This window comes from Caloenas nicobarica, chromosome 38 (assembly GCF_036013445.1).
Source record: "Caloenas nicobarica isolate bCalNic1 chromosome 38, bCalNic1.hap1, whole genome shotgun sequence".
NCBI lineage: Eukaryota > Metazoa > Chordata > Aves > Columbiformes > Columbidae > Caloenas > Caloenas nicobarica.
This window is the reverse complement of record NC_088282.1, coordinates 398546-426050: the sequence shown is the minus strand read 5'-3', so window position 1 is coordinate 426050 and position 27505 is coordinate 398546. Positions and strand designations below refer to the sequence as shown.

At 62.7% G+C, this 27505-nt stretch overlaps 1 protein-coding gene across 3 annotated transcripts; it reads right to left on the bottom strand.

The window, feature by feature from the left end:
* Positions 1-21: 21 nt before the first annotated feature.
* Positions 22-27273, bottom strand: ATP2A1 (ATPase sarcoplasmic/endoplasmic reticulum Ca2+ transporting 1). 3 transcript variants are annotated; one of them, XM_065655294.1, is made up of 23 exons: positions 27062-27272; positions 25566-25583; positions 25382-25464; positions 25010-25114; positions 22402-22540; positions 21023-21103; positions 20020-20105; positions 18333-18630; positions 16146-16312; positions 15391-15479; positions 14558-14660; positions 14336-14467; positions 12615-12740; positions 11371-11589; positions 9209-9544; positions 7882-8102; positions 6122-6324; positions 4927-5012; positions 3847-3980; positions 3175-3292; positions 2304-2421; positions 1163-1210; positions 22-188 (listed from the first exon to the last, which is right to left on the bottom strand). In XM_065655294.1, the coding sequence occupies exons 1-22, from the start codon at positions 27177-27179 to the stop codon at positions 1206-1208; spliced, it is 2985 nt and encodes a 994-aa protein (XP_065511366.1). In that variant the 5' UTR covers positions 27180-27272; the 3' UTR covers positions 22-188; positions 1163-1205. The 3 variants fall into 3 exon arrangements, with proteins under 3 accessions (XP_065511366.1, XP_065511367.1, XP_065511368.1); XM_065655295.1 differs by lacking the exon at positions 1163-1210 and having other exon boundaries at positions 27062-27271; XM_065655296.1 differs by lacking the exons at positions 22-188; positions 1163-1210; positions 2304-2421; ... (2 more) ...; positions 4927-5012; positions 6122-6324 and adding an exon at positions 7511-7782 and having other exon boundaries at positions 27062-27273.
* Positions 27274-27505: the final 232 nt, after the last annotated feature.

Sequence of the window (27505 nt, the reverse complement as noted above, 5' to 3'; positions counted from 1 at the left end):
CGGGGGGTGGGGGAGGGGCAGTGGGGGAGGGGCGGGGGGGGATTTTCCCCCTTTATTGGCAAATAAATAAGCGACGCCGGGGGGGGGGAGGGGAGGGGCCCCGGGGGCGGGGGGGGAGGGGCCCCCCCGGGGGGTGGGGGAGGGGCCCCGGGGTCACTTCCGCTTCTTCCGAGGGTCCTCGGCGTCGGCTGCGGGGGAGGGGAAAGGGGCGGGGGGGGGGGACACGGTGACGTCATCGGTGTCGCGGGTCACCCCGCCCCCACCCCACGGCTGAGCCCCAAGTTCGGCCCCTCCCCCGCGTCCCCTCCACGGGGACGGGGACACGGGGGGATGGGGACATGGGGGGGACGGGGACATGGGGGGGACAAGGACATGTGGGGGGTGATGGGGACACATGGGGGTAATGGGGACATGGGGCGATGGGGACATGGGGGTGACAAGAATATGGGGGTGATGGGGACATGGGGGTGACAAGGGACATGTCGGGGGTTATGGGGACATGGGGACACATGGGGGGTGATGGGGACGTGGGGGTGACGGGGACACATGGGGGTGATGGGGACATGGGGTGATGGGGACACATGGGGGGACGGGGACATGGGGGTGACAAGGGACGTGTGGGGCGTGATGGGGACACATGTGGGTAATGGGGACATGGGGTGACGGGGACATGGGGGTGACAAGAACATGGGGGTGATGGGGACATGGGGTGATGGGGACACATGGGGGGACGGGGACATGGGGGTGACAAGGGACATGTGGGGGGTGATGGGGACACATGTGGGTAATGGGGACATGGGGTGATGGGGACATGGGGTGATGGGGACACATGTGGGTAATGGGGACATGGGGTGATGGGGACATGGGGGTGACAAGAACATGGGGGTGATGGGGACATGGGGACACACAGGGGGTGATGGGGACATGAGGGGTGATGGGGACACATGGGGTGATGGGGACATGGGGGTGATGGGGACACGGGGGGTGATGGGGACACTCGGGGGGTGATGGGGACATGGGGTGATGGGGACGTGGGGGTGACAAGGGACATGTCGGGGGTGATGGGGACATGGGGGGTGATGGACACACATGGGGGGTGATGGGGACACATGGGGTGACAAGGACATGGGGGTGACAAGGCCACCCCGGTGGCCGCGGGTACCTGTGGCCGCAGCCGAGGACGATGGAGGGGACGGGACGGGAGGTCACGCTGGGGGGGACAGAAGGTGGCATGAGAGGGGACACGAGGGGACGGGAGATGGTGGAGGGGACATGGAGGGGACATGGAGATGGTGGTGGGGACACGGAGGGGACATGGAGGGGACATGGAGATGGTGGTGGGGACACGGAGGGGACGGGAGATGGTGGAGGGGACATGGAGGGGACATGGAGATGGTGGTGGGGACATGGAGGGGACATGGAGGGGACATGGAGGGGACATGGAGATGGTGGTGGGGACATGGAGACGGTGGTGGAGATGGGAGATGATGGTGGGGACATGGAGGGGACATGGAGATGGTGGTGGGGACGGGAGATGGTGGTGGGGACATGGAGGGGATGGGAGATGGTGGTGGGGACACAAGGGGACATAGAGGGGACATGGAGATGGTGGTGGGGACGGGAGATGGTGGTGGCACCAGAAGGAGACAGGAGATGGTAGAGGGGACATGGAGATGGTGGTGGGGACGGGAGGGGACAAGAGGGGACAGGAGATGGTGGTGGGGATGGGAGGTGGTGGTGGGGACACGAGGGGCCGTGGAGGTGACCGTGGAGCAGATGGTGAGACCCAGAGAGCCCAGGAGGGGCCCCGGCTGCCCGTGGGGACAGTGTCGGGGCCATTGGGGCCATTGGGGCCATGGGGGATGCTGGCGATATGGGGACACTGGGGCCATGGGGACGGTGTCGGGGCCATTGGAGCTGTTGGGGCCATTGGGGACGTTCGGGACGTTGGGGACGGTGTTGGGGCCATTGGGGACAGTGCTGGGGCCATTGGGGCCGTTGGGACCATTTGGGACGTTGGGGCCATTGGGGCCGTTGGGGCCATTGGGGACAGTGTTGGGGCCATGGGGACGTTGAGGCCATTGGGGACATTGGGGCCATTGGGGACGGTGTTGGGGCCACGGGGACATTGGGGATATGGGGCCATTGGGGCCATGGGGACGTTTGGGCCATGGGGATGTTGGCGCCATTGCAGACGGTGTTGGGGACATTGGGGATATGGGGATGTTGGGGATATGGGGCCATGGGGACATTGGGGCCATGGGGACGCTGGGGCCGTTGTGGCCATGGGGCGGTGGCCTCACCCTCCAGGTAGTTCCTGGCGATGAACTTGAGGGCCTCGTCCAGCAGGATGACGGGGAAGGAGATCTTGAGCACCATCCACCAGTGCGGCAGGTCCAGCGGCGTCAGCTTGAAGATCATCTGCGACGGGACCCCAGTGAGGCCGCGACGGCCCCGCGGCCACCGGCCGCCCCATGGCCACCAATGGCCACCGACCTCCCCATGGCCACCAATGGCCACCACCCTCCCCGTGGCCACCACCAACCTCCCCATGGCCACCAATGGCCACCGACCTCCCCATGGCCACCACCAACCTCCCTATGGCCACCAATGGCCACCACCCTCCCCGTGGCCACCACCAACCTCCCCATGGCCACCAATGGCCACCAACCTCCCCACGGCCACCACCAACCTCCCCATGGCCACCAATGGCCACCACCCTCCCCGTGGCCACCACCAACCTCCGCATGGCCATCAATGGCCACCACCCTCCCCGTGGCCACCACCAACCTCCCCATGGCCACCAATGGCCACCACCCTCCCCGTGGCCACCACCAACCTCCCCATGGCCATCAATGGCCACCACCCTCCCCGTGGCCACCACCAACCTCCCCATGGCCACCAATGGCCACCAACCTCCCCATGGCCACCAATGGCCACCACCCTCCCCGTGGCCACCACCAACCTCCCCGTGGCTACCAATGGCCACCAACCTCCCCATGGCCACCACCAACCTCCCCATGGCCACCAGTGGCCACCGACCTCCCCATGGCCACCACCAGTGGTCACCAACACCCCCATGGCCACCAACTCTGTGGTCACCACCCCACGGCCACCACCCCATGGTCACCTCCTGGTGGCCACCAGCCCCGCGTCCCCCCGTGTCCCCCTTACGGGCAGCGGCTCGATGTAGAGGATGACGAAGTGCAGGGACATGGAGAGGCAGATGGAGCCCACCAGCCAGATGTTGACCCACGGTGGCATCCGCACCAGGGACTGGTTCTCTGAGAGGCTGCGGAGGGAGGACACGGGAGGTGGTGGGAAAACGGTGGGAAGATGGTGGGAAAACGGTGGGGAAGATGGTGATGAAGATGGTGGGGAAGATGGTGGGAAGATGGTGATGAAGATGGTGGGGAAGATGGTGGGAAGATGGTAATAAAGATGGTGGGGAAGACAGTGGGAAGATGGTAGGAAGATGGTGATGAAGATGGTGGGGAAGACGGTGATGAAGATGGTGGGAAGATGGTGGGGAATATGGTGATGAAGATGGTGGGAAGACGGTGGGAACACAGTGAGAAGACGGTGGGAAGATGGTGGTGAAAATGGTGGTGAAGAAGAAGATGGTGAAGATGGCGGTGGTGAAGATGGTGGTTAAGATGAGCAAGATGGTGATGAAGAAGGTGGGAAGACAGTGAAGAAGGTGGGAAGATGGTGTAGAAGACAATGGTGAAGAAGACGATGGTGAAGAAGACGGGAACACGGCGGTGAAGACGGCGGCGTTGGGCGACGGTGAAGACGGTGGTGACGGTGTCAATGGTGTCAACGGTGAAGAACAGCGCCCCCTACCTGTTGAGGGCGTTGCACATCTCGATGGTGACCAGGACGGACAGCGCCATGGTCATGGGGACGGGCGACTCGAAGATGTCACAGTCCAGCCCCTCGAACTCCACGTTGTGCTCCGTGCACTGCATGAAGTGCGTCTGCGGGGACACCAGGGGGCGGCGTCACCGCCGGGGGGACCTCCCAGGGGGGACCTCCCAGGGGGGACCCCGGGGTGGCCACGGGGACAGTGGGGCCACCACGGGGACCTGGAGGTCGCCGTGGGGATGACGGGGATGTCGCGGGGACCTTGGGGTCGCCATGGGGATGGTGGGGACACCACGGGGACCTCGTGCTCATGAGGGACGTGGCGGGGGTCACCATGGGGACCTTGAGGTCACCACGGGGATGGCGGGGCCATCAAGGGGGACCTTGGGGTCACCATGGGGGTGACAAGGCCATTGCGGGGAGCTCAAGTCCACCACAGGGACCTTGGGGTCACTATGGGGACGATGGGGACACTGTGGGGACCTTGGGGTCACCACGGGGATGATGGGTCCATCATGGGGACCTTGGGGTCACTATGGGGACACTGTGGGGACCTTGGGGTCACCATGGGGATGACGGGGACATTGTGGGGACCTTGAGGTCACTATGGGGACAATGGGGAGACTGTGGGGACCTTGGGGTCACCATGGGGACAATGGGGACATTGTGGGGACCTTGGGGTCACCATGGGGATGACGGGGACATCGTGGGGACCTTGGGGTCACTATGGGGACATTGTGGGGACCTTGGGGTCACCACGGGGATGATGGGTCCATCATGGGAACCTTGGGGTCACTATGGGGACAATGGGGACACTGTGGGGACCTTGGGGTCACCATGGGGATGACGGGGACATCGTGGGGACCTTGGGGTCACCATGGGGACACTGTGGGGACCTTGGGGTCACCATGGGGATGATGGGTCCATCATGGGAACCTTGGGGTCACTATGGGGACACTGTGGGGACCTTGGGGTCACCATGGGGACAATGGGGACATTGTGGGGACCTTGGGGTCGCCATGGGGATGACGAGGCCATCACGGGGACCGGGACACTCACCAGCTGGTGGTAGGTGACGCTGGGCCCGTCCTCGGCGTAGAGGAACCACCAGGCGGCCGCGCCCACCGTGGCGGCCCCCACGTACCCTGGGGGGAGAGCGGGTGAGCGGGGACCACCCGCCGGGGGCTCCGAGGGGCCACCACCGCGGGGGAACCACCATCGGCAGGACAACGGGCCACCGGGGAGGGGCTACAAGGGGCCACCATGAAGTTCTACAGGGGCCACCATGAAGTTCGGGCCTCAGGCCTATCATCAGGCCTGTCCCCGGGCCTACCCTGGGCTTACCCTGGGCCTACCTTAGGCCTACCCCTAGGCCTATGCTGGGCCTAGCCTGGGCCTATCCCTAGGCCTACTTTCAGGCCTACTCTCGGCCTACCCTGGGCCTAACTCCAGACCCACCCTCAGGCCTACTTTGGGCCTACCCTAGGCCTATCCCGGGCCTACTCTGGGCCTACCTTAGGCCTACCCCCGGGCCTATGCTGAGCCTACCCCGGGCCTATCCCTAGGCCTACCCCCAGGCCTAGTTCGGGCCTACCCTGGGCCTAACTCCAGGCCCACCCTCAGGCCTACTTTGGGCCTACGCTGCGCCTACCCCAGGCCTATCCTCAGGCCTACCCCCAGGCCTATCCCTAGGCCTACTCTGGGCCTACCCCAGGCCTAGTTCGGGCCTACCCTGGGCCTAACTCCAGGCCCACCTTCGGGCCTACTTTGGGCCTACCCTGGGCCTACCCCGAGGCCTAGTTCAGGCCTACCCCAGGCCTATCCTCGGGCTTACCCCGGGCCTATCCCTAGGCCTACCCCCAGGCCTAGTTCGGGCCTACCCTGGGCCTAACTCCAGACCCATCTTCAGGCCTACTTCGGGCCTACCCTGGGCCTACCCTCAGGCCTAGTTCGGGCCTACCCTAGGCCCACCCTAGGCCTACCCCCAGGCCTAGTTCGGGCCTACCCTGGGCCTAACTCCAGGCCCACCTTCGGGCCTACTTTGGGCCTACCCTGGGCCTACCCCCAGGCCTATCCTTGGGCCTACCCCCAGGCCTAGTTCGGGCCTACCCTAGGCCTACTCTGGGCCTACTCCGGGCCTATCCTGGGCCTACCCCAGGCCTACCCTGGGCCTACTTCAGGCCTAGCCTGGGCCTACCCCGGGCCTAAGCCCAGGCCTGTCCCCAGCCCGTCCCCACGCCGGGGGGTGCCTCACCGCCGATGGCCAAGTAGCGGAAGAAGAGCCACCCGCTGATGAGCGGCTCCTTGGGGCTGCGCGGGGGCTTGTCCATGATGTCCAGGTCGGGCGGGTTGAAGCCCAGAGCCGTGGCCGGGAGCCCGTCGGTCACCAGGTTCACCCAGAGCAGCTGCACCGGGATCAGCGCCTCGGGCAGCCCCAGCGCCGCCGTCAGGAAGATACTGGGGGATACTGGGATCAGGGGCTGGGGGACGCCGGGAGGGGCTGGGGGGACTGGGGGGAGACGGGGGGAGATGGGAAATGGGGAGACTGGGGGGACTGGGGGGAACTGGGAGGGACTGGGGGGACTGGGGGGAGATGGGGGGACTGGGGGGAACTGGGGGGACTGGGAAGGACTGGGGGGAGATGGGAAATGGGGAGATGGGGGGAACTGGGGGGAACTGGGGGGACTGGGAAGGACTGGGGGGACTGGGGGGAGATGGGAAATGGGGAGATGGGGGAACTGGGAGGGACTCGGGGGAGATGGGGGGAACTGGGAGGGACTCGGGGGAGATGGGGGGAGATGGGAAATGGGGAGACGGGGGGAACTGGGAGGGACTGGGGGGAGATGGGGGGAACTGGGAGGGACTCGGGGGAGATGGGGGGAGATGGGAAATGGGGAGACGGGGGGAACTGGGAGGGACTGGGGGGAGATAGGAAATGGGGTGGACTGGGGGGATTGGGGGGACTGGGGGGAGATGGGAAATGGGGAGACTGGGGGGAACTGGGGGGAACTGGGGGGACTGGGAAGGACTGGGGGGACTGGGGGGAGATGGGAAATGGGGAGATGGGGGAACTGGAAGGGACTGGGGGGAGATGGGGGGAACTGGGAGGGACTCGGGGGAGATAGGAAATGGGGTGGACTGGGGGGACTGGGGGGAACTGGGGGGAGATGGGAAATGGGGAGACGGGGGGAACTGGGAGGGACTGGGGGGAGCAGGGGAGATGGGAAATGGGGAGATGGGGGACTGGGGGGAACTGGGAGGGACTGGGGGGACTGGGGGGAGATGGGGTGACTAGGGGGAGACGGGGGGAGATGGGAAATGGGGAGACTGGGGGAACTGGGAGGGACTGGGGGGAGCAGGGGAGATGGGAAATGGGGAGATGGGGGGACTGGGAGGGACTGGGGGGAACTGGGAGGGACTGGGGGGACTGGGGGGAGATGGGGGGAACTGGGAGGGACTGGGAGGGGTTGGGAGGGACCTGGTGGTCCTGGGAGGGACGGGAGGGACCCAGAGAAACTGGTGGAACTGGAAGGAACTGGGAGGAACTGGGTGGGAAGGGAGGGAAGCTGGTGAGATGGTGGACACTGGGGGAACTGGGATGAACTGGGGGGGACTGGGGTGAACTGGGATGAACTGGGGGGGACTGGTGGGATCTTGGGAGGGACCTTGGGCTCTGAGGATGGACAGGAGTGAGGTGGAGAAACTGGTGGAACTGGGAGGAACTGGGGGATTCAGGTGGGAACGGAGGGAAGCTGGTGAGACGGTGGACACTGGGGGAACTGGGGGGGACTGGGAAAGACTGGGTGGACTGGGAGGGACTGGTGGGATCTTGGGGAACCTGGGGGTCTGGGGAGGGAGAGGAAGGACCCAGAGAACATGGTGGAACTGGGAGGAACTGGGAGGAACTGGGAGGAACTGGGTGGGAAGGGAGGGAAGCCGGTGAGATGGCGGCCGCCAGGGAGGACGGCCGGGCCGAACTGGGCCAAACTGGGCCAAACTGGGAGGGCCCCTCACCAGACGACCTCGCCCACGTTGGAGGAGATGAGGTAGCGGATGAACTGCTTCATGTTGTTGTAGATGGCGCGTCCCTCCTCCACGGCCGCCACGATGGTGGAGAAGTTGTCGTCGGCCAGGACCATCTCGGACGCCGTCTTGGCCACGGCCGTGCCGGAGCCCATGGCGATGCCGATCTCGGCCTTCTTGAGCGCCGGCGCGTCGTTCACCCCGTCCCCCGTCTGTCGCCGGGACACGGGAGTCAATGGGGGCGCTTCCAGTGGGGTTGTGGTGGGGCTACCAAGGGTTGTGATGGGGCTACCGAGGGTTGTGGTGGGTCTACAAAGGGTTGTGATGGGGCTACCGAGGGTTGTGGTGGGTCTACAAAGGGTTGTGGTGGGTCTACAAAGGGTTGTGGTGGGGCTACCAAGGTTTGTGATGGGGCTACCAAGGGTTGTGATGGGGCTACCGAGGGTTGTGGTGGGTCTACAAAGGGTTGTGGTGGGTCTACAAAGGGTTGTGGTGGGGCTACCAAGGTTTGTGATGGGGCTACCAAGGGCCGTGGTGGGGCTACAAAGGGTTGTGGTGGGTCTACAAAGGGTTGTGGTGGGTCTACAAAGGGTTGTGGTGGGGCTACCGAGGGTTGTGGTGGGTCTACTGAGGGTGGTGGTGGGGCTACCAAGGGTCGTGGTGGGGCTACCAAGGGTTGTGGTGGGGCTACTGAGGGTGGTGGTGGGGCTACCGAGGGTTGTGGTGGGGCTACTGAGGGTCGTGGTGGGGCTACCAAGGTTTGTGATGGGGCTACCGAGGGTCGTGGTGGGTTCAGTGAGGGGTTTGTGGGTGCCCCAAAACCCATATTAGACCCGTGGTGGACCCCAAACCCACCTCAGATCCACGGTGGACACCAAAACTCACATTAAATCCATGGTGGACCCCAAAACCCACGTTAGATCCACAGTAGACCCCAAAACCCATGTTAGACCCACGGTAGACCCCAAACCCCATCTTAGACCTACGATAGACGCCCCCAAATCACCTCAGCTCCCTGGTAGACCCCAAAACCCACGTTAGATCCACAGTAGACCCCAAAACCCACATTAGATCCACAGTAGACCCCAAAACCCACATTAGACCCATGGTGGACACCAAAACCCACGTTAGACCCATGGTGGACCCCAAACCCACGTTAGACCCATGGTGGACCCCAAACCCACCTCAGCTCCCTGGTAGACCCCAAACCCCACATTAGACCCACGGTAGACCCCAAACCCCATCTTAGACCTATGATAGACCCCCCCAAACCACCCCAGCTCCCCGGCAGACCCCCAGGCCCGCCTCGGGCCCTCACCATGGCGGTGATCTCATCGAAGGACTGCAGGAACTCCACGATCTTGGACTTGTGGGTGGGCTCGACGCGGGCGAAGCAGCAGGCGCGGTGGCACGCCTCGCGCTGCTCGGCCGGCGGGAGGTCGTCGAACTCGCGGCCCGTGTAGGCCTTGCCCGTCACCTCCTCGTCCTCGCTGAAGATGCCGATGCGGCGGCAGATGGCGATGGCCGTGCCCTTGTTGTCCCCCGTGATCATGATGACGCGGATGCCGGCGTCGCGGCACAGCTGGATCGAGCCCATCACCTCCTTGCGGGGCGGGTCCAGCATCCCCACGCAGCCCACGAAGGTCAAGTCCGTCTGCGAGGGGGACGCAAGAAACGGGGGCGTTATGGAGCCTTGTGGGAGCAGAAACCCACCGGAGGTTCTAGGTGGTCCGTAGGGGGCCGAGAAGCTCAAAAATGGGGCGTTATGGACCCTTGTGGGAGCAGAGACCAACCAGAGATGGTTCTAGGTGGTCATGCAGGACCAAGAACTCAAGAAAACAGGACGTTATGGACACTTATATGGCCAATAATCCACTGGAGAAGGTTCTAGGTGGTCTGTAGGGGGCCAAGAAGCTCAAAAATGGGACGTTATGGACCCTTGTGGGAGCAGAGACCAACCAGAGATGGTTCTAGGTGGTCATGCAGGACCAAGAACTCAAGAAAACAGGACGTTATGGACACTTATATGGCCAATAATCCACTGGAGAAGGTTCTAGGTGGTCTGTAGGGGGCCAAGAAGCTCAAAAATGGGGCGTTATGGACCCTTGTGGGAGCAGAGACCAACCAGAGATGGTTCTAGGTGGTCACGCAGGACCAAGAACTCAAGAAAACAGGACGTTATGGACACTTATATGGCCAATAATCCACTGGAGGAGGTTCTAGGTGGTCTGTAGGGGGCCAAGAAGCTCAAAAATGGGGTGTTATGGACCCTTGTGGGAGCAGAGACCAACCAGAGCTGGTCCTAGGTGGTCATGCAGGACCAAGAACTCAAGAAAACAGGATGTTATGGACACTTATATGGCCAATAATCCACTGGAGAAGGTTCTAGGTGGTCTGTAGGGGGCCAAGAAGCTCAAAAATGGGGCGTTATGGACCCTTGTGGGAGCAGAGACCAACCAGAGATGGTTCTAGGTGGTCATGCAGGACCAAGAACTCAAGAAAACAGGACGTTATGGACACTTATATGGCCAATAATCTACCGGAGGAGGTTCTAGGTGGTCCATAGGGGAGCAAGAACCTAAAAAATGGGGTGTTGTGGACCCTTGTGGGAGCAGAGACCAACCAGAGATGGTTCTAGGTGGTCACGCAGGACCCAGAACTCAAGAAAACAGGACGTTATGGACACTTATATGGCCAATAATCCACCGGAGGAGGGTCTAGGTGGTCCGTAGGGGGCCAGGAAGCTCAAAAATGGGACATTATGGACCCCCTGTAGGAGCAGAAACCCACCGGAGGAGGTTCTAGGTGGTCCATAGGGGGCCGAGAAACTAAAAAATGGGGCGTTATGGACCCTTGTGGGAGCAGAAACCAATCAGAGATGGTTCTAGGTGGTCACGCAGGACCAAGAACTCAAGAAAACAGGACGTTATGGACACTTATATGGCAAAGAATAAACCAGAGATGGTTCTAGATGGTCACGTAGGACCAAGAACCTCAAAAATGGGACGTTATGGACCCTTGTGGGAGCAGAAACCAACCAGAGATGGTTCTAGATGGTCATGTAGGACCAAGAACGTAAAAAATGGGACATTATGGACACTTGTAGGACCAGAAACTCATCAGAGAAGGTTCTAGATGGTCATATGGGACCAAGAACACAGAGGAGACATTATGGACGCTTATATGGCCAAGAACCCACCAGAGAATGTTTGATACGGACGTGTAGAGCCAAGAACATAAAAAATGGGATGATATGGACCCTTGTAGGACCAGGAACCCACCAGAGAAGGTTCTAGATGGTCATGTCGAACCAAGAACGTCAAACAGAGGACGTTATAGACCCTTATATGGCCAAGAAGCCACAGGAGAAGGCTTGATATGGACATGCAGGACCCAGAACCTCCAAGACGGGATGTTATGGATCCTTGTAGGACCAAGAACCCACCAGAGAATGTTCTGGAAGGTCGGGCAGGAGCTCACCTCGTACTCGGCAAACTTGGTGGAGTCCTCCAGGACCATGTCCTCCTTCTTCGGGGGGGTGTCGCGCGTGGCCAGCGCCAGGCAGCGCAGCGTGTCCCTCCCCGTGCCCCACTCCTTGATGACGCTCAGGATCTTCTCCTTGACCGAGGGGGTGAGGGGGACGCGCGTGGTGCCCACCCGGACGTAGTTGCAGCGGTCGATGACGCCCTCGGGGGCACCCTGGGGTTGGGGGGGACACGGTGGGGACGGGACGCGGTGGTGGGACGTGGGGATGCGGTGAAGGGACATGGGGACGTGTTGGGACATGGGGACGTGGTGGGACTTGGAGACCTGATGGGACGTGGGGACCTGATGGGACGTGGGGATCTGATGGGACTTGGGGACCTGATGGGACGTGGGGACGTGGTGGGACAGGGGGACGTGGTGGGACGTGGGGACCTGATGGGACTTGGGGACCTGATGGGACGTGGGGACGTGGTGGGACATGGGGACGTGGTGGGACTTGGAGACCTGATGGGACTTGGGGACCTGATGGGATGTGGGGACGTGGTGGGACGTGGGGACGTGGTGGGACATGGGGACCTGATGGGACGTGGGGACCTGATGGGACTTGGGGACCTGGTGGGACGTGGGGACGTGGTGGGACAGGGGGATGTGGTGGGACGTGGGGATCTGATGGGACTTGGGGACATGGTGGGACATGGGGACGTGGTGGGACGTGGGGACCTGATGGGACATGGGGACCTGATGGGACGTGGGGACATGGTGGGACAGGGGGATGTGGTGGGACGTGGGGATCTGATGGGACTTGGGGACCTGATGGGACGTGGGGACGTGGTGGGACATGGGGACGTGGTGGGACTTGGAGACCTGATGGGACTTGGGGACGTGGTGGGACGTGGGGACATGGTGGGACATGGGGACCTGATGGGACGTGGGGATCTGATGGGACTTGGGGACATGGTGGGACAGGGAGACGTGGTGGAACGTGGGGACATCGCAAGAGGACATGGGGACGTTGCGATGGGACGTGGGGACATTGCAATGGGACATAGGGATGTGGTGGTAGGACATGGGGACATCGCAAGAGGACATGGGGACGTTGCGATGGGACGTGGGGACATTGCGATGGGACGTGGGGATGTGGAGGTGGGATGTGGGGACGTGGAGGTGGGACGTGGGGACATTGCAATGGGACACGGGGACATTGCGATGGGACGCGGGGACACGGCGCCAGGCCCGACCTTGACGAACATCTTGTTGCCCACGGCGGCGCGCGAGGCCTTGGCCGGGGAGCAGTAGACGGACATGGACTTGCGGTCGCGGGAGAACTCCAGGGTGAACTCCTTCTTCATCAGCTGCTTGATCACCTGGGCACGGGGACGGTGTCACCGGGGACAGCGGGGACAATGGGGACACATGGGGACAACGGGGACAGCGGGGACAATGGGGACATGTGGTGAGAACGGGGGGATCCAGAGGGTGGAGGAGATGTGGGGTCAACGTGGAGAAGGTGGGAACGTGACCCATGGGGATGTGGGAAGAGCTTGGGGACATTGGGGAGAGCTCGGGGACAGTGGGGACATGGGGCCAATGAGGACACAGTGACAATGATGACATGGGGAGGACAACGGGGTCAACAAGACGTAGGTTGACGTGGGGTCAACAAGACGTAGGTTGACGTGGAGTCAACGTGGAGAACGTGGGGACGCGACCCCTGGGGATGTGGGAAGAGCTTGGGGACATCGGGAGGAGCTTGGGGACAGTGGGGACATGGGGACAGCGATGACACGAGGAGGACAACGGGGTCAACAGGACACAGGTTGATGCGGAGTCAATGTGGAGAATGTGGCGACGGAACCCGCGGGGACACGAGGACCTTGGGGCCACCAAGGCCTGGAAGCCCTGGGGTGAAGTGGGGACACTTGGGGACACTTGGGGACACCTAGGGTCAATGAGGCCATGAGGACAACGAGGACATGGTGACAACGATGACACAAGAAGGACAGTAGGGTCAACATGATGTGGGTTGACACGGAGTCAACATGGAGAAGGTGGGGACGGAACCCGCGGGGACACGAGGACCTTGGGGCCACCAAGGCCTGGAAGCCCTGGGGTGAAGTGGGGACACCTGGGGACACTCGGGGTCAACGAGGACGTGAGAACAACGAGGACACGGTGACGACAAGGACACAAGGAGGACAACAGGGTCAACAAGACGTAGGTTGACGTGGAGTCAACGTGGAGAACGTGGGGACGGAACCCGCGGGGTCACGAGGACCTTGGGGCCACCAAGGCCTGGAAGCCCTGGGGTGAAGTGGGGACACCTGGGGACACTCGGGGTCAACGAGGACGTGAGAACAACGAGGACACGGTGACGACGAGGACACAAGGAGGACAACGGGGTCAACAAGACGTAGGTTGACGTGCGGTCAACAAGACGTAGGTTGACGTGGAGTCAACGTGGAGAACGTGGGGACGGAACCCGCGGGGACACGAGGACCTTGGGGCCACCAAGGCCTGGAAGCCCTGGGGTGAAGTGGGGACACCTGGGGACACTCGGGGTCAACGAGGACGTGAGAACAACGAGGACACGGTGACGACGAGGACACAAGGAGGACAACGGGGTCAACAAGACGTAGGTTGACGTGGAGTCAACGTGGAGAACGTGGGGACGGAACCCGCGGGGACACGAGGACCTTGGGGCCACCAAGGCCTGGAAGCCCTGGGGTGAAGTGGGGACACCTGGGGACACTCGGGGTCAACGAGGACGTGAGAACAACGAGGACACGGTGACGACAAGGACACAAGGAGGACAACGGAGTCAACAAGACGTAGGTTGACGTGGAGTCAACGTGGAAAACGTGGGGACGGAACCCGCAGGGACACGAGGACCTTGGGGCCACCAAGGCCTGGAAGCCCTGGGGTGAAGTGGGGACACCTGGGGACACCTGGGGACACTCACGGAGTTGCAGGCGTTGGCGCGCTCCACCTTGGAGAGGCTGCGCACGTCGGTGTTGAACACGTTCATCTTCTCCACCAGGCAGGTCAGCGCCGTCTCCGTCGCCTCCCCGACCTTCTCGTAGATGCCCTTGGACTTGGGGGGGGACACACACACACGATGTCACCGGGGGGGTGGGTGACCCCGCTGGGGACGCCTTTCGGGGGTCGGGGACGCGGGGGTCACCTCGTTGTAGTCGAGGGACGAGTCGTTGCAGAGGGCGCAGATGGTGGCCAGTTCCACCAGCCCGTCGTACTGCCCGGCCTTGATGTGCTTCTCCTGCTTCATCCTGGGGGGCGACGGGGACGCTTGGGGACGCGTGGGGACACCCCCGGGGGGCGCGCGGGAACCTCCTGTCCCCGGGGACACCCCAGGGTCCCCGCTGGGGGGACCCGACGTCTCGCGGGAGCTTCGGGTGGCACGAGGTCCTCCAGGAGCTCCTGGGGTGTCCCCGTGTCCCCAAGGACCCCCTGATGTCCCCTGGGGGGGCCCATGTCCCTAACGACCCTCTGATGTCCCCAAGAACCCCCCAATGTCCCCTTGTCACCCCAATGTCCCCAAGACCCCCCAATGTCCCCTTGTCACCCCAACGTCCCCAAGACCCCCCCAATGTCCCCTCGCCACCCCAACGTCCCCAAGACCCCCCAATGTCCCCTCGTCACCCCAACGTCCCCAAGACCCCCCCAATGTCCCCTCGCCACCCCAACGTCCCCAAGACCCCCCAGTGTCCCCTCGCCACCCCAACGTCCCCAAGACCCCCCAATGTCCCCTCGTCACCCCAACGTCCCCAAGACCCCCCCAATGTCCCCTCGCCACCCCAACGTCCCCAAGACCCCCCAGTGTCCCCTTGCCACCCCAACGTCCCCCAGCCCCTCCCAGCTCCCCCACCCACCCCCTCGGTCTCCCCCACGTCCCCAACGGGGTTGTCACCACCCCACGGGGGACAAGGACGCCCGTGGGACGTCCCCGGGGTGCGGGGTGGGTCGGGGACCCCCGGGGGTGTCCCCAAGGTCACTCACACGTCACCCTCGGGCGCGTAGGTGGAGCCGGTGATGGAGAATTCGTTGAGGGCGCAGACGTCGCCTTCCACCTTCTCCACGACGAACATCTGGGGGGGCGAGAACGGGTGACGGGGGGGACACCGGGGCGCCCAGGGACATCGGGGGGGTCGTGGGGACACCGGGGCGCCCAGGGGACATCGGGGGGGTCGTGGGGACACTGGGACACCCAGGGGACATTGGGGGGTTCTTGGGGACATTGGGGCACCCGGGGGACATCGGGGGGGTCGTGGGGACATTGGGGGGTTCCTGGGGACACTGGGGCACTAAGGGGACATCGGGGGGTTCTTGGGGACATTGGGGCACCCGGGGGACATTGGGGGGTTCTTGGGGATGTGAGAAGGTCTCAGGGGACATTTGGGGGTTCTTGGGGACACTGGGACACCCAGTGGACATTGGGGGGGTTGTGGTGACATTGGGGGGTCTTGGGGACACTGGGACACCAAGGGGACATCTGGGGGTTCACGGGGACCCCGGGACACCCAGGGGACATCAGGGGTACCAAGGGGACATCTGGGGGTTCACGGGGACCCCGGGACACCCAGGGGACATCAGAGGTTCCTGGAGAACCTCAGGCCACCCGAAGGGACGCGAGAAGCTCCCACGGGACACGGGTGGCTCCTGGAGGACCCGCGGCCACCAAGGGGACACGAGGACACGCCAAGGGACCCGCGGCCACCCGGGGCCACCCGAGGCCACCCGGGGCCACCCCGCACCTTGCAGACGGACATCTGGTTGGTGGTGAGGGTGCCGGTCTTGTCGGAGCAGATGACGGAGGTGCAGCCCAGGGTCTCCACGGAGGGCAGGCTGCGCACGATGGCGTTCTTCTTGGCCATGCGCCGCGTCCCCAGCGCCAGGCACGTGGTGATGACGGCCGGGAGCCCTGCGGGGGCCGCCCGAGCAACGGTGAGGCCACCGGAGCAACGGGGAGGCCACCAAAGCAACGGGGAGGCCACCGGAGCAACGGGGAGGCCACCGGAGCAACGGGGAGGCCACCAGAGCAATGAGGAGGCCACCAAAGCAACGGGGAGGCCACCAAAGCAACGGGGAGGCCACCGAAGCAATGAGGAGGCCACCAAAGCAACGAGGAGGCCACCAAAGCAACGGGGAGACCACCGGAGCAACGGGGAGGCCACCAGAGCAATGAGGAGGCCACCGAAGCAACGGGGAGGCCACCGAAGCAACGGGGAGGCCACCAAAGCAATGGGGAGGCCACCGAAGCAATGGGGAGGCCACCGGAGCAACGGGGAGGCCACCGGAGCAACGGGGAGGCCACCAGAGCAATGAGGAGGCCACCGAAGCAACGGGGAGGCCACCGAAGCAACGGGGAGGCCACCAAAGCAATGGGGAGGCCACCAAAGCAATGAGGAGGCCACCAAAGCAACGGGGAGGCCACCGGAGCAACGGGGAGGCCACCAGAGCAACAGTGTGGCCACCAGACCAGTGGTGTGGCCACCAGACCAGTGGGGAGGCCACCGGAGCAACGGGGAGGCCACCAGAAAGACATTACGACCCTGTAGGTGCCACCAAAAGGACATTATGACCCCGTAGGTGCCACCAGAAGGACATTGTGGCCCCACAGGTACCACCACAAGGACATTATGACCCGGTAGATGACACCAGAAGGACGTTATGACCCCATAGATGCCACCACAAAGACATTATGGCCCCACAGGTGCCACTGGAAGGACATTGTGGTGCCACAGATACTACCAGAAGAACATTATGACCCTGTAGCTACCACCACAAGGACATTATGTCCCCATAGATGCCACCAGGAGCAAATTATGACCCCGTAGGTGCCACCAGAAGGACGTTATGACCCCGTAGGTGCCACCACAAGGACACTGTGGCCCCACAGATACCACCAGAAGGACGTTGTGGCCCCACAGATGCCACCAGGAGGACATTAAGACCCCATAGATGCCACCAAAAGGACAGTATGACCCCATAGATGCCACCAGAAGAACATTACGACCCTGTAGGTGCCACCACAAGGACGTTATGACCGCATAGATGCCACCACAAGGACATTATGGCGCCATAGATGCCACCAGGAGGACATTATGACCCCATAGACGCTACCACGAGGACATTGTGACCCCATAGATGCCACCACAAGGACATTACGACCCGGTAGGTGCCACCACAAGGACGTTATGACCCCGTAGGTGCCACCACAAGGACATTGTGACCCCATAGATGCCACCAGGAGGACATTATGACCCCATAGATGCCACCACAAGGACATTATGGCCCCATAGATGCCACCACAAGGACATTATGACCCCATAGATGCCACCACAAGGACATTACGACCCTGTAGGTGCCACCACAAGGACATTATGACCCCATAGATGCCACCACAAGGACATTATGGCCCCATAGATGCCACCACAAGGACATTATGACCCCATAGACGCTACCACAAGGACATTATGACCCCATAGATGCCACCACAAGGACATTATGGCCCCATAGATGCCACCACAAGGACATTATGACCCCATAGACGCTACCACAAGGACATTATGACCCCATAGATGCCACCAGAAGGACATTACGACCCTGTAGGTGCCACCACAAGGACGTTATGACCCCGTAGGTGCCACCACAAGGACATTGTGACCCCATAGATGCCACCAGGAGGACATTATGACCCCATAGATGCCACCACGAGAACATTATGGCCCCATAGATGCCACCAGGAGAACATTATGACCCCATAGATGCCACCACAAGGACATTATGACCCCATAGATGCCACCACAAAGACATTATGACCCTGTAGGTGCCACCACAAGGACACTGTGACCCCATAGGTGCCACCACAAGGACATTATGGCCCCATAGATGCCACCAGCCGCCCCCGCCGCCCCCGGGACCCCCCACCCTCCCCAGACCTTCGGGGATGGCGGCCACGGCCAAGGCCACGGCGATCTTGAAGTAGTAGATGGCGCCGCGGATCCAGGAGCCGCCGTGCACGGGGTCGTTGAAGTGGCCGATGTTGATGAGCCACACGGCCACGCAGATGAGCGAGATGACCTTGGAGAGCTGCTCCCCGAACTCGTCCAGCTTCTGCTGCAGCGGCGTCTTGTCCTGCTCCGTGGCCGCCATCTCGTCGCGGATCTTCCCGATCTCCGTGTTCACCCCCGTGGCCACCACGATGCCCACGGCCTTGCCCGCCCCGATGTTGGTGCCCTGGGCAGGGGGACGGTGGGGACAACGTGGGGACAATGTGGGGGGACAAGGCGGGGGGACGCGGGGGGATGTGGGGGGACGTTGGGGACAACGTGGGGGGACATGGGGGGACATGGGGGGACATGGGGGGACGTTGGGGACAACGTGGGGGGACATGGGGGGACATGGGGGGACATGGGGGGACGTTGGGGACAACGTGGGGGGACATGGGGGGACATGGGGGATGTGTGGGGAGAACAAGGGGGGACATGGGGGGACGTTGGGGACGTTGGGGACAACGTGGGGGGACATGGGGGGACATGGGGGACATGTGGGGAGAACATGGGGGGACATGGGGGGACGTTGGGGACGTTGGGGACAACGTGGGGGGACATGGGGGGACATGGGGGACATGTGGGGAGAACATGGGGGGACATGGGGGGACGTTGGGGACGTTGGGGACAACGTGGGGGGACATGGGGGGACATGGGGGGACATGGGGGACGTGATGGGGATGTTGGGGACACGTGGGGACAACACGGGGGGACATGGGGGGACATTGGGGACAATGTGGGGGGACATGGGGGGACATGGGGGGACGTTGGGGACGTTGGGGACAACGTGGGGGGACATGGGGGGACATGGGGGGACATGGGGGACGTGATGGGGATGTTGGGGACACATGGGGACAACACGGGGGGACGTGGGGGGACATGGGGGATGCGTGGGGAGAACACGGGGGGACATGGGGGGACATTGGGGACAATGTGGGGGGACATGGGGGGACATGGGGGACGTGATGGGGATGTTGGGGACACGTGGGGACAACACAGGGGGACGTGGGGGGACATGGGGACACATACTGGGGAACAGGGAGGGGACAGGGGAACCCGAGGGGACAGAGGGGACACGAGGACACGGGGACATGGGGACACCGGGACACGGGGACAATGGGACACGGGGACACTGGGACACGGGGACAATGAGGATAATGGGACATGGGGACAATGGGACACTGGGACATGGGGACAATTGGGGACACGTGGACATGGGGACAATGAGGACAATGGGACAATGGGACATGGGGACACTGGGACACGGGGACACAGGGACAATGGGGACACAGGGACAATGGGGGACATATGGACATGGGGACACTGAGGACAATGGGACACGGGGACACGGGGACACGGGGACAATGGGGGACACAGGGACAATGGGGGACATGTGGACATGGGGACAATGAGGACAATGGGACACTGGGACACAGGGACAATGGGACACTGGGACACAGGGACAATGGGACACTGGGACATGGGGACAATGAGGACAATGGGACACTGGGACATGGGGAGATGGGGACATGGGGACACGGGGACACGGGGGACATGGGGACACGGGGACACTGACCGAGAACAGCATGTTCTTCTTGTCCTGGTTGACGGCCCGGGGGTCGGGAACCGGCTCCGTGTGCTTGATCACAGACACCGACTCCCCTGCACCAGTATAGACCAGTATGGACCAGTACCAAGCGGTACACACCAATACAGACCAGCACAGACCAGTACGGACCAGTACCAACCAGTACAGACCAGCACAGACCAGTACGGACCAGTACCAACCAGTACAGACCAGCACAGACCAGTACGGACCAGCACAGACCAATACGGACCAGCACAGACCAGTACAGACCAATACAGACCAGCACAGGCCAGTACGGACCAGCACAGACCAGTACGGACCAGCACAGACCAGTACACACCAGTACAAACCACCGTGGACCAGCTCACACCAGTACCCACCAGTACACAACTTTTCAGACCAGTTCAGACCAATTCACACCAGTACAGACCAGTTCACACCAGTGTCCAGCCCCCTTCACCCCAGTCTCTATCCCAGTTCAGCCCAGTCCATCCCAGTTCCTCCCAGTCCATCCCAGTTCCTCCCAGTTCATCCCAGTCCCTTTCCAGCCCTTCCCAGTTCCTCACAGTCCATCCCAGTTCCTCCCAGTCCCTTTCCAGCCCCTCCCAGTTCCTCCCAGTCCATCCCAGTTCCTCCCAGTTGATCCCAGTCCCTTTCCAACCCTTCCCAGTTCCTCCCAGTCCATCCCAGTTCCTCCCAGTTCCTCCCAGTCCATCCCAGTTCCTCCCAGTTGATCCCAGTCCCTTTCCAGCCCCTCCCAGTTCCTCCCAGTCCATCCCAGTTCCTCCCAGTTCCTCCCAGTCCCTTTCCAGCCCCTCCCAGTTCCTCACAGTCCATCCCAGTTCCTCCCAGTTCATCCCAGTCCCTTTCCAGCCCCTCCCAGTTCCTCCCAGTCCATCCCAGTTCCTCCCAGTTGATCCCAGTCCCTTTCCAGCCCCTCCCAGTTCATCACAGTCCCCTCCCAGTCCATCCCAGTCCCTCCCAGTCATACCAGTAAGGATGGACTGGTCCACCCGCAGCGTCGTGGACTTGATGGAGATGATGCGGATGTCGGCCGGGACCTTGTCACCCACTGCGGGGGAACTGGGGGTTACTGGGAGCACTGGGAGATACTGGGAGGGACTTGGAGGGGGGAACGGGAGCCCCTGGGCCTTACTGGAGGTTACTGGGAGCTACTGGTAGTTGTTGGGGGATACTGTGAGCTACTGGTGGTTGCTGGGAGTTACTGGGGGATACTGGGAGCTACTGGGGGCTACTGGTGGTTATTGGGGGATACTGGGAGCACTGGGGGTTACTGGGAGCTACTGGGGGCTACTGGGGGCTACTGGTGGTTATTGGGGGATACTGGGAGCACTGGGGGTTACTGAGAGCTACTGGGGGGTACTGGGAGCACTGGGGGTTACTGGGAGCTACTGGGGGGTACTGGGAGCACTGGGGGTTACTGGGAGCTACTGGGGGGTACTGGGAGCACTGGGGGTTACTGGTGGATACTGGGAGCTACTGGAAGGGACTGGGGGGTACTGGGAGGGACTGGGGCTTACTGGGAGCTACTGGAGGTTACTGGGGGTTACTGGGGGATACTGGGAGGGACTGGGGGCTACTGGGAGTTATTGGGGGTTACTGGGGGATACTGGGGGCTACTGGGAGGGACTGGGGGCTACTGGGAGTTACTGGGGGTTACTGGGGGATACTGGGGGTTACTGGGAGGGACGGGGCTCCAGCAGCAGCCTGGGGGTCCCACTGTCCCCCCATGTCCCTTTCCTCCTATTTTCCCCATTTCCTCCTCATTTTCCCCCCATTTCCCCCCATTTTTTCCCCATTCCCCCCCCCGTGACACCCCCCTGCTGTCCCCACCGTCATTTATTTTTCCTGCCATTTTCTCCTCATTTTTCCCCGTTTTTCCTATTTCCCCCCGTTTTTCCCATTTCCCCCCATTTCTCCCCATTTCCCCCCATTTTTCCCATTTCCCCCCATTTCTCCCATTTCCCCCATTTCTCCCATTTCCCCCCATTTCTCCCCATTTCCCCCCATTTCTCCCCATTTCCCCCCATTTTTCCCCATTTCCCCCCATTTTTCCCATTTCCCCCCATTTCTCCCATTTCCCCCCATTTTTCCCCATTTCCCCCCATTTTTCCCATTTCCCCCCATTTCTCCCCATTTCCCCCCATTTTCCCCATTTCCCCCCATTTTTCCCCATTTCCCCCATTTTTCCCCATTTCCCCCATTTCTCCCATTTCCCCCTGTTTTTCCCATTTCCCCCCATTTTTCCCCATTTCCCCCATTTCTCCCATTTCCCCCCATTTTTCCCCATTTCTCCCATTTCCCCCATTTCCCCCATTTCCCCCCGTTCCCCCATTTTCGCCCCCTCACCGGCCACCTCGGCGATGTCCCCGGGCACGAGGTCCCGCGCCTTGATCCTCTGCACGGCCTTGCGGTCGGCGCGATAAACCTTCCCCATCTCGGGCTCGTACTCCTTCAGCGCCTCGATGGCGTTCTCGGCGTTCCGCTCCTGGGACAACACCGGGGACGTGGCACCGCGGGGACAGCGGGGACACCGCGGGGGCAGCGGGGACGTCGGCGTGGGGACGTCATGGGGACATCGTGGGGATGTCATGGGGACGTCATGGGGACGTCGTGGGGACATCGTGGGGACATCGTGGGGATGTCATGGGGACATCATGGGGACATCATGGGGACGTCATTGGGATATCATGGGGACGTTATGGGGACATCACAGGGACATCATTGGGGACATCACGGGGACATCATGGGGATGTTATGGGGACATCATGGGGACATCATTGGGGACATCATGGGGACGTCATTGGGATATCATGGGGACGTTATGGGGATATCACGGGGACATCATGGGGACGTTATGGGGACGTCATGGGGACGTCATGGGGACATCACGGGGACATCATGGGGACATCATTGGGGACATCATGGGGACGTCATGGGGACGTTATGGGGACATCATGGGGACATCACAGGGACGTCATTGGGATATCATGGGGACATCACGGGGACATCATGGGGATGTCATGGGGACATCATGGGGACGTCATTGGGATATCATGGGGACGTTATGGGGTTATCACAGGGACATCATGGGGATGTTATGGGGACGTCGTGGGGACGTCATGGGGACATCGTGGGGACGTTATGGGGACATCGTGGGGACGTTATGGGGACATCACGGGGACATCATGGGGATGTCATGGGGACATCATGGGGACGTCATTGGGATATCATGGGGACGTTATGGGGACATCACGGGGACATCATGGAGACGTTATGGGGACATCATGGGGACGTCATTGGGATATCATGGGGACGTTATGGGGACATCACGGGGACGTCATTGGGATATCATGGGGATGTTATGGGGGCATCACGGGGACATCATGGGGACGTTATGGGGACATCATGGGGACATCATGGGGACGTCATGGGGACATCGTGGGGACATCATGGGGATGTTATGGGGACATCACGGGGACGTCACGGGGCATCAACGAGACATCGGGAGGCACCACGGGGACATCAACAGGCACGATGAGGACACTGGGGACACCAGGGGGACATTGGGGACATCAGGGGACACCAGTGAGATGTTGGGGACATCAGTGAGAGACACCAGGGTGACATTAGGGGACGTCAGGGACACCGCAAAGACATTGGGAGCACCATGGGGACATCAACAGGCACGATGGGGACGTTGGGGACATCAGGGACACCACAAAGAGATTGGGAGGCCCCACAGGGACATTGGGGACACCAGGGTGGCATTGGGGACAACGCTGGGGGGGACCAGGGGGCCCCGTTCCTGTGTCCTCAGTCCCGTCTCTATGTCCCCAACCTCGTTGCAATGTCCCCAGCCCTGTCCCCGTGTCCCCAACCTTGACCCCGGGTCCCCATCCCTGTGTCTTCGGCCCCATCTCCATGTCCCCGCGTCTGTCCCCGTGTCCCCAACCCTGTCCCCGTGTCTGTCCCCACGCCCCCAACCTTGTCCCCAAGCCCCGTTCCTGTGTCCCCGTGTCCCCATGATGTCCCCAATGTCCCCCTGTGTCCCCAATGTCCACATGTCCCCAATGTCCCCACGTCCCCCCGTGTCCCCATGTCCCCAATGTCCCCATAAGCCCCAATGTCCCCGTGTCCCCCCATGTCCCCACGTCCCCAATGTCCCCCCACATCCCCATGTCCCAAACGTCCCCTCGACGTCCCCACATCGCCCCATGTCCCCAACGTCCCCATGTCCCCAATTTGCCCGTATCCCCCAATGTCCCCATGTCCCCAATGTCCCCGCATCCCCCCATGTCCCCAACGTCCCCATGTCCCCAATGTGCCCGTATCCCCCCATGTCCCCATGTCCCCAATGTCCCCACATCCCCAATGTCCCCGTGTCCCCCCATGTCCCCATGTCCCCAATGTCCCCATGTCCCCAAGGTCCCCGCGTCCCCCCACGCCCCCAACGTCCCCATGTCCCCAACGTGCCTGTATCCCCCAATGTCCCCATGTCCCCAATGTCCCCGCGTCCCCCCATGTCCCCAACGTCCCCATGTCCCCAACGTGCCCGTATCCCCCAATGTCCCCATGTCCCCAATGTCCCCGCGTCCCCCCACGCCCCCAACGTCCCCATGTCCCCACCGCCTCCCTGATGTCCCCACGTCCCCCCACGTCCCTGATGTCCCCGTGTCCCCAACGTCCCCATGACGTCCCCACATCCCCCTATGCCCCCAATGTCCCCGTGTCCCCAATGTGCCCATATCCCCCAACGTCCCCAACGTCCCCATGTCCCCGCATCCCCCCAATACCCCCATGTCCCCAACATCCCCCCGATGTCTCCAATGTCCCCCCATGTCCCCAACGTCCCCGTGTCCCCAACATCCCCAAGGTCCCCGTGCCCCCCATGTCCCCCGCGCCGCCAACGCCCCCGTGTCCCCAACGCCCCCCCCCGTCCCCGCGATGTCCCCACCTGCCACACGCCCACCACGGCGTTGGCCACGAGGATGAGGAGGATGACGAAGGGCTCCACGAAGGCCGTGATGGTCTCCTCGCCCTCCTCGAACCAGGCCAGCACCTTGGGGACACCGGGGGGGGTGTGGGGACACAGCTGTCCCCTCCGTGTCACCCCCCCCCCCCCCCCCCACGACGAGCAGCTGCCGACACTTGAGATGTCACCGGATCCCCCCCCGCCCCCCCCCCCCCCCCCCAAAAGGTCACCCCCAAGGACGCGGCGCCACCTCCCGCCCCTCCCCCGCCGCGGGGGGACGCGTGTGTGTCCGTGTGTCCCCCCCCCCCCCACGGTGTCCCCGATGTCACCGGCGTCCCCAAAGGCGCCACTCACGAAGGAAATGCAGGCGGCCAAGAGCAGGATCCGCACCAGCAGGTCCTCGAACTGCTCGACCACCAGCTCCCAAATCGTCTTCCCTGGGGTGGGGGGGGACGGTGACAAAGTGACACCGGGGGGGACACGGGGACGGCGGCGTTTTGGGGGGAAACCCCCCGGGATTGGGTCAGCGGGTACTCACCCTCCTCAGCCGGGAGCTCTGCGGGGAGAGGGGACGCGTTAGGGACACGTTGGGGACACGTTGGGGACACGTTGGGGACACGGGTGTCACCCCCCCACCGCCCCAAAGGGTCCCCGAGGTCTCACTGTCCCCAAGGTCTCATCCTCGTGTCCCCCCGATGTCCCCACCCCCCCGTTGTCCCCAACGTCCCCTCCCGCCGTTGCGCCCCGCATCTCGTGGCCCCCCCACGTGTCACGTCCCCCGTTGTCCCCGATGTCCCTGTGTCCCCCACATCCCCCATTGTTCCTAATGTCCCCATGTCCCACATCTGCCCCATGTCCCCAATGTCCCCACACCCCCATGTCCCCCTGTCCCCCCACTATCCCCATTGTCCCCCCGCTGTCCCCAATGTCCCCCTGTCCCCGATGCCCCCGTATCCCCGTGTCCCCCATCGTCCCCCTACTGTCCCCATGTCCCACTGTCCCCTCTCACCATTGTGCCCCCCATGTCCCCATTGTCCCCAAGCTCCCCCATGTCCCCTCTCACCATTGTGCCCCCCATGTCCCCCATGTCCCCAATCTCCCCCATGTCCCCTCTCACCATTGTGCCCCCACACACCCCCCATGTCCCCATTGTCCCCCATGTCCCCAATGTCCCCCATGTCCCCATTGTCCCCCATGTCCCACTGTCCCCTCTCACCATTGTGCCCCACATCCCCCCCATGTCCCCCATGTCCCCAATCTCCCCCATGTCCCCATTGTCCCCCATGTCCCACTGTCCCCTCTCACCATTGTGCCCCACATGTCCCCATTGTCCCCATTGTCCCCCATGTCCCCAATCTTCCCCATGTCCCCAATCTCCCCCATGTCCCCATTGTCCCCAATCTCCCCCATGTCCCCTCTCACCATTGTGCCCCACATCCCCCCCATGTCCCCCATGTCCCCATGTCCCCCATGTCCCCATGTCCCCATTGTCCCCAATCTCCCCCATCTCCCCTCTCACCATTGTGCCCCACACGCCCCCCATGTCCCCATTGTCCCCCATGTCCCCAATCTTCCCCATGTCCCCAATCTCCCCCATGTCCCCATTGTCCCCAATCTCCCCCATGTCCCCTCTCACCATTGTGCCCCACATCCCCCCCATGTCCCCATTGTCCCCTCTCACCATTGTGCCCCACATCCCCCCCATGTCCCCCATGTCCCCATGTCCCCCATGTCCCCATGTCCCCATTGTCCCCAATCTCCCCCATGTCCCCTCTCACCATTGTGCCCCACACCCCCCATGTCCCCCATGTCCCCATGTCCCCATTGTCCCCAATCTCCCCCATGTCCCCATTGTCCCCAATCTCCCCCATGTCCCCTCTCACCATTGTGCCCCCCATGTCCCCATTGTCCCCAATCTCCCCCACGTCCCCTCTCACCATTGTGCCCCACACGCCCCCCATGTACCCATTGTCCCCCATGTCCCCAATGTCCCCCATGTCCCCATTGTCCCCGTGTCCCCCCGTCCCCTCTCACCATTGTGTCCGTACTTCTCCAGGCTCCTCTTGACCTGCTCGGGCGACAGCCCCACGTTCTCGGTCACCCCGAAATAGGCCAGACACTCCTCCACGGTCTTGGCGTGCGCGTTCTCCATCGTCCCCAACGTCCCCAACGTCCCCGACGCGGCTGCGGGGGCTGGGGGGGCGGGGGGCGGCCGGGCACCCTCGGGGTGACACCGCGGGGGCTTATGAGGGGCCGCCCCCCCGGCCCCGCCCCCCCGGGGGCGTCACCCCCCCCGGTGTCACTTGTCACCCCCCCCATCAGTGTCACTTGTCGCCCCCCCCCCAGTGTCACTTGTCGCCCCCCCCCCCAGTGTCACTGACACCCCCCGGGTTATTTCTGGCCCTGATGGATGGGTGGGGGTGGGGGGCGAGACCCCACCCTCCTTGTCACCCTGTGACCCCCCCATTGTCACCACGT

What these genes read in the sequence shown, in the direction of transcription:
- ATP2A1 (XM_065655295.1), bottom strand. Translation starts at nt 27,179, where the DNA reads ATGGAGAACGCGCACGCCAAGACCGTGGAGGAGTGTCTGGCCTATTTC. An exon ending in TGGCCGCCTGCATTTCCTTC is followed by an intron (nt 25,115 to 25,381) that starts GTGAGTGGCGCC and finishes GGTGTCCCCAAG; the next exon opens with GTGCTGGCCTGGTTCGAGGA. An exon ending in CGTCCCTCGACTACAACGAG is followed by an intron (nt 14,468 to 14,557) that starts GTGACCCCCGCG and finishes TCCCCCCCCAAG; the next exon opens with TCCAAGGGCATCTACGAGAA.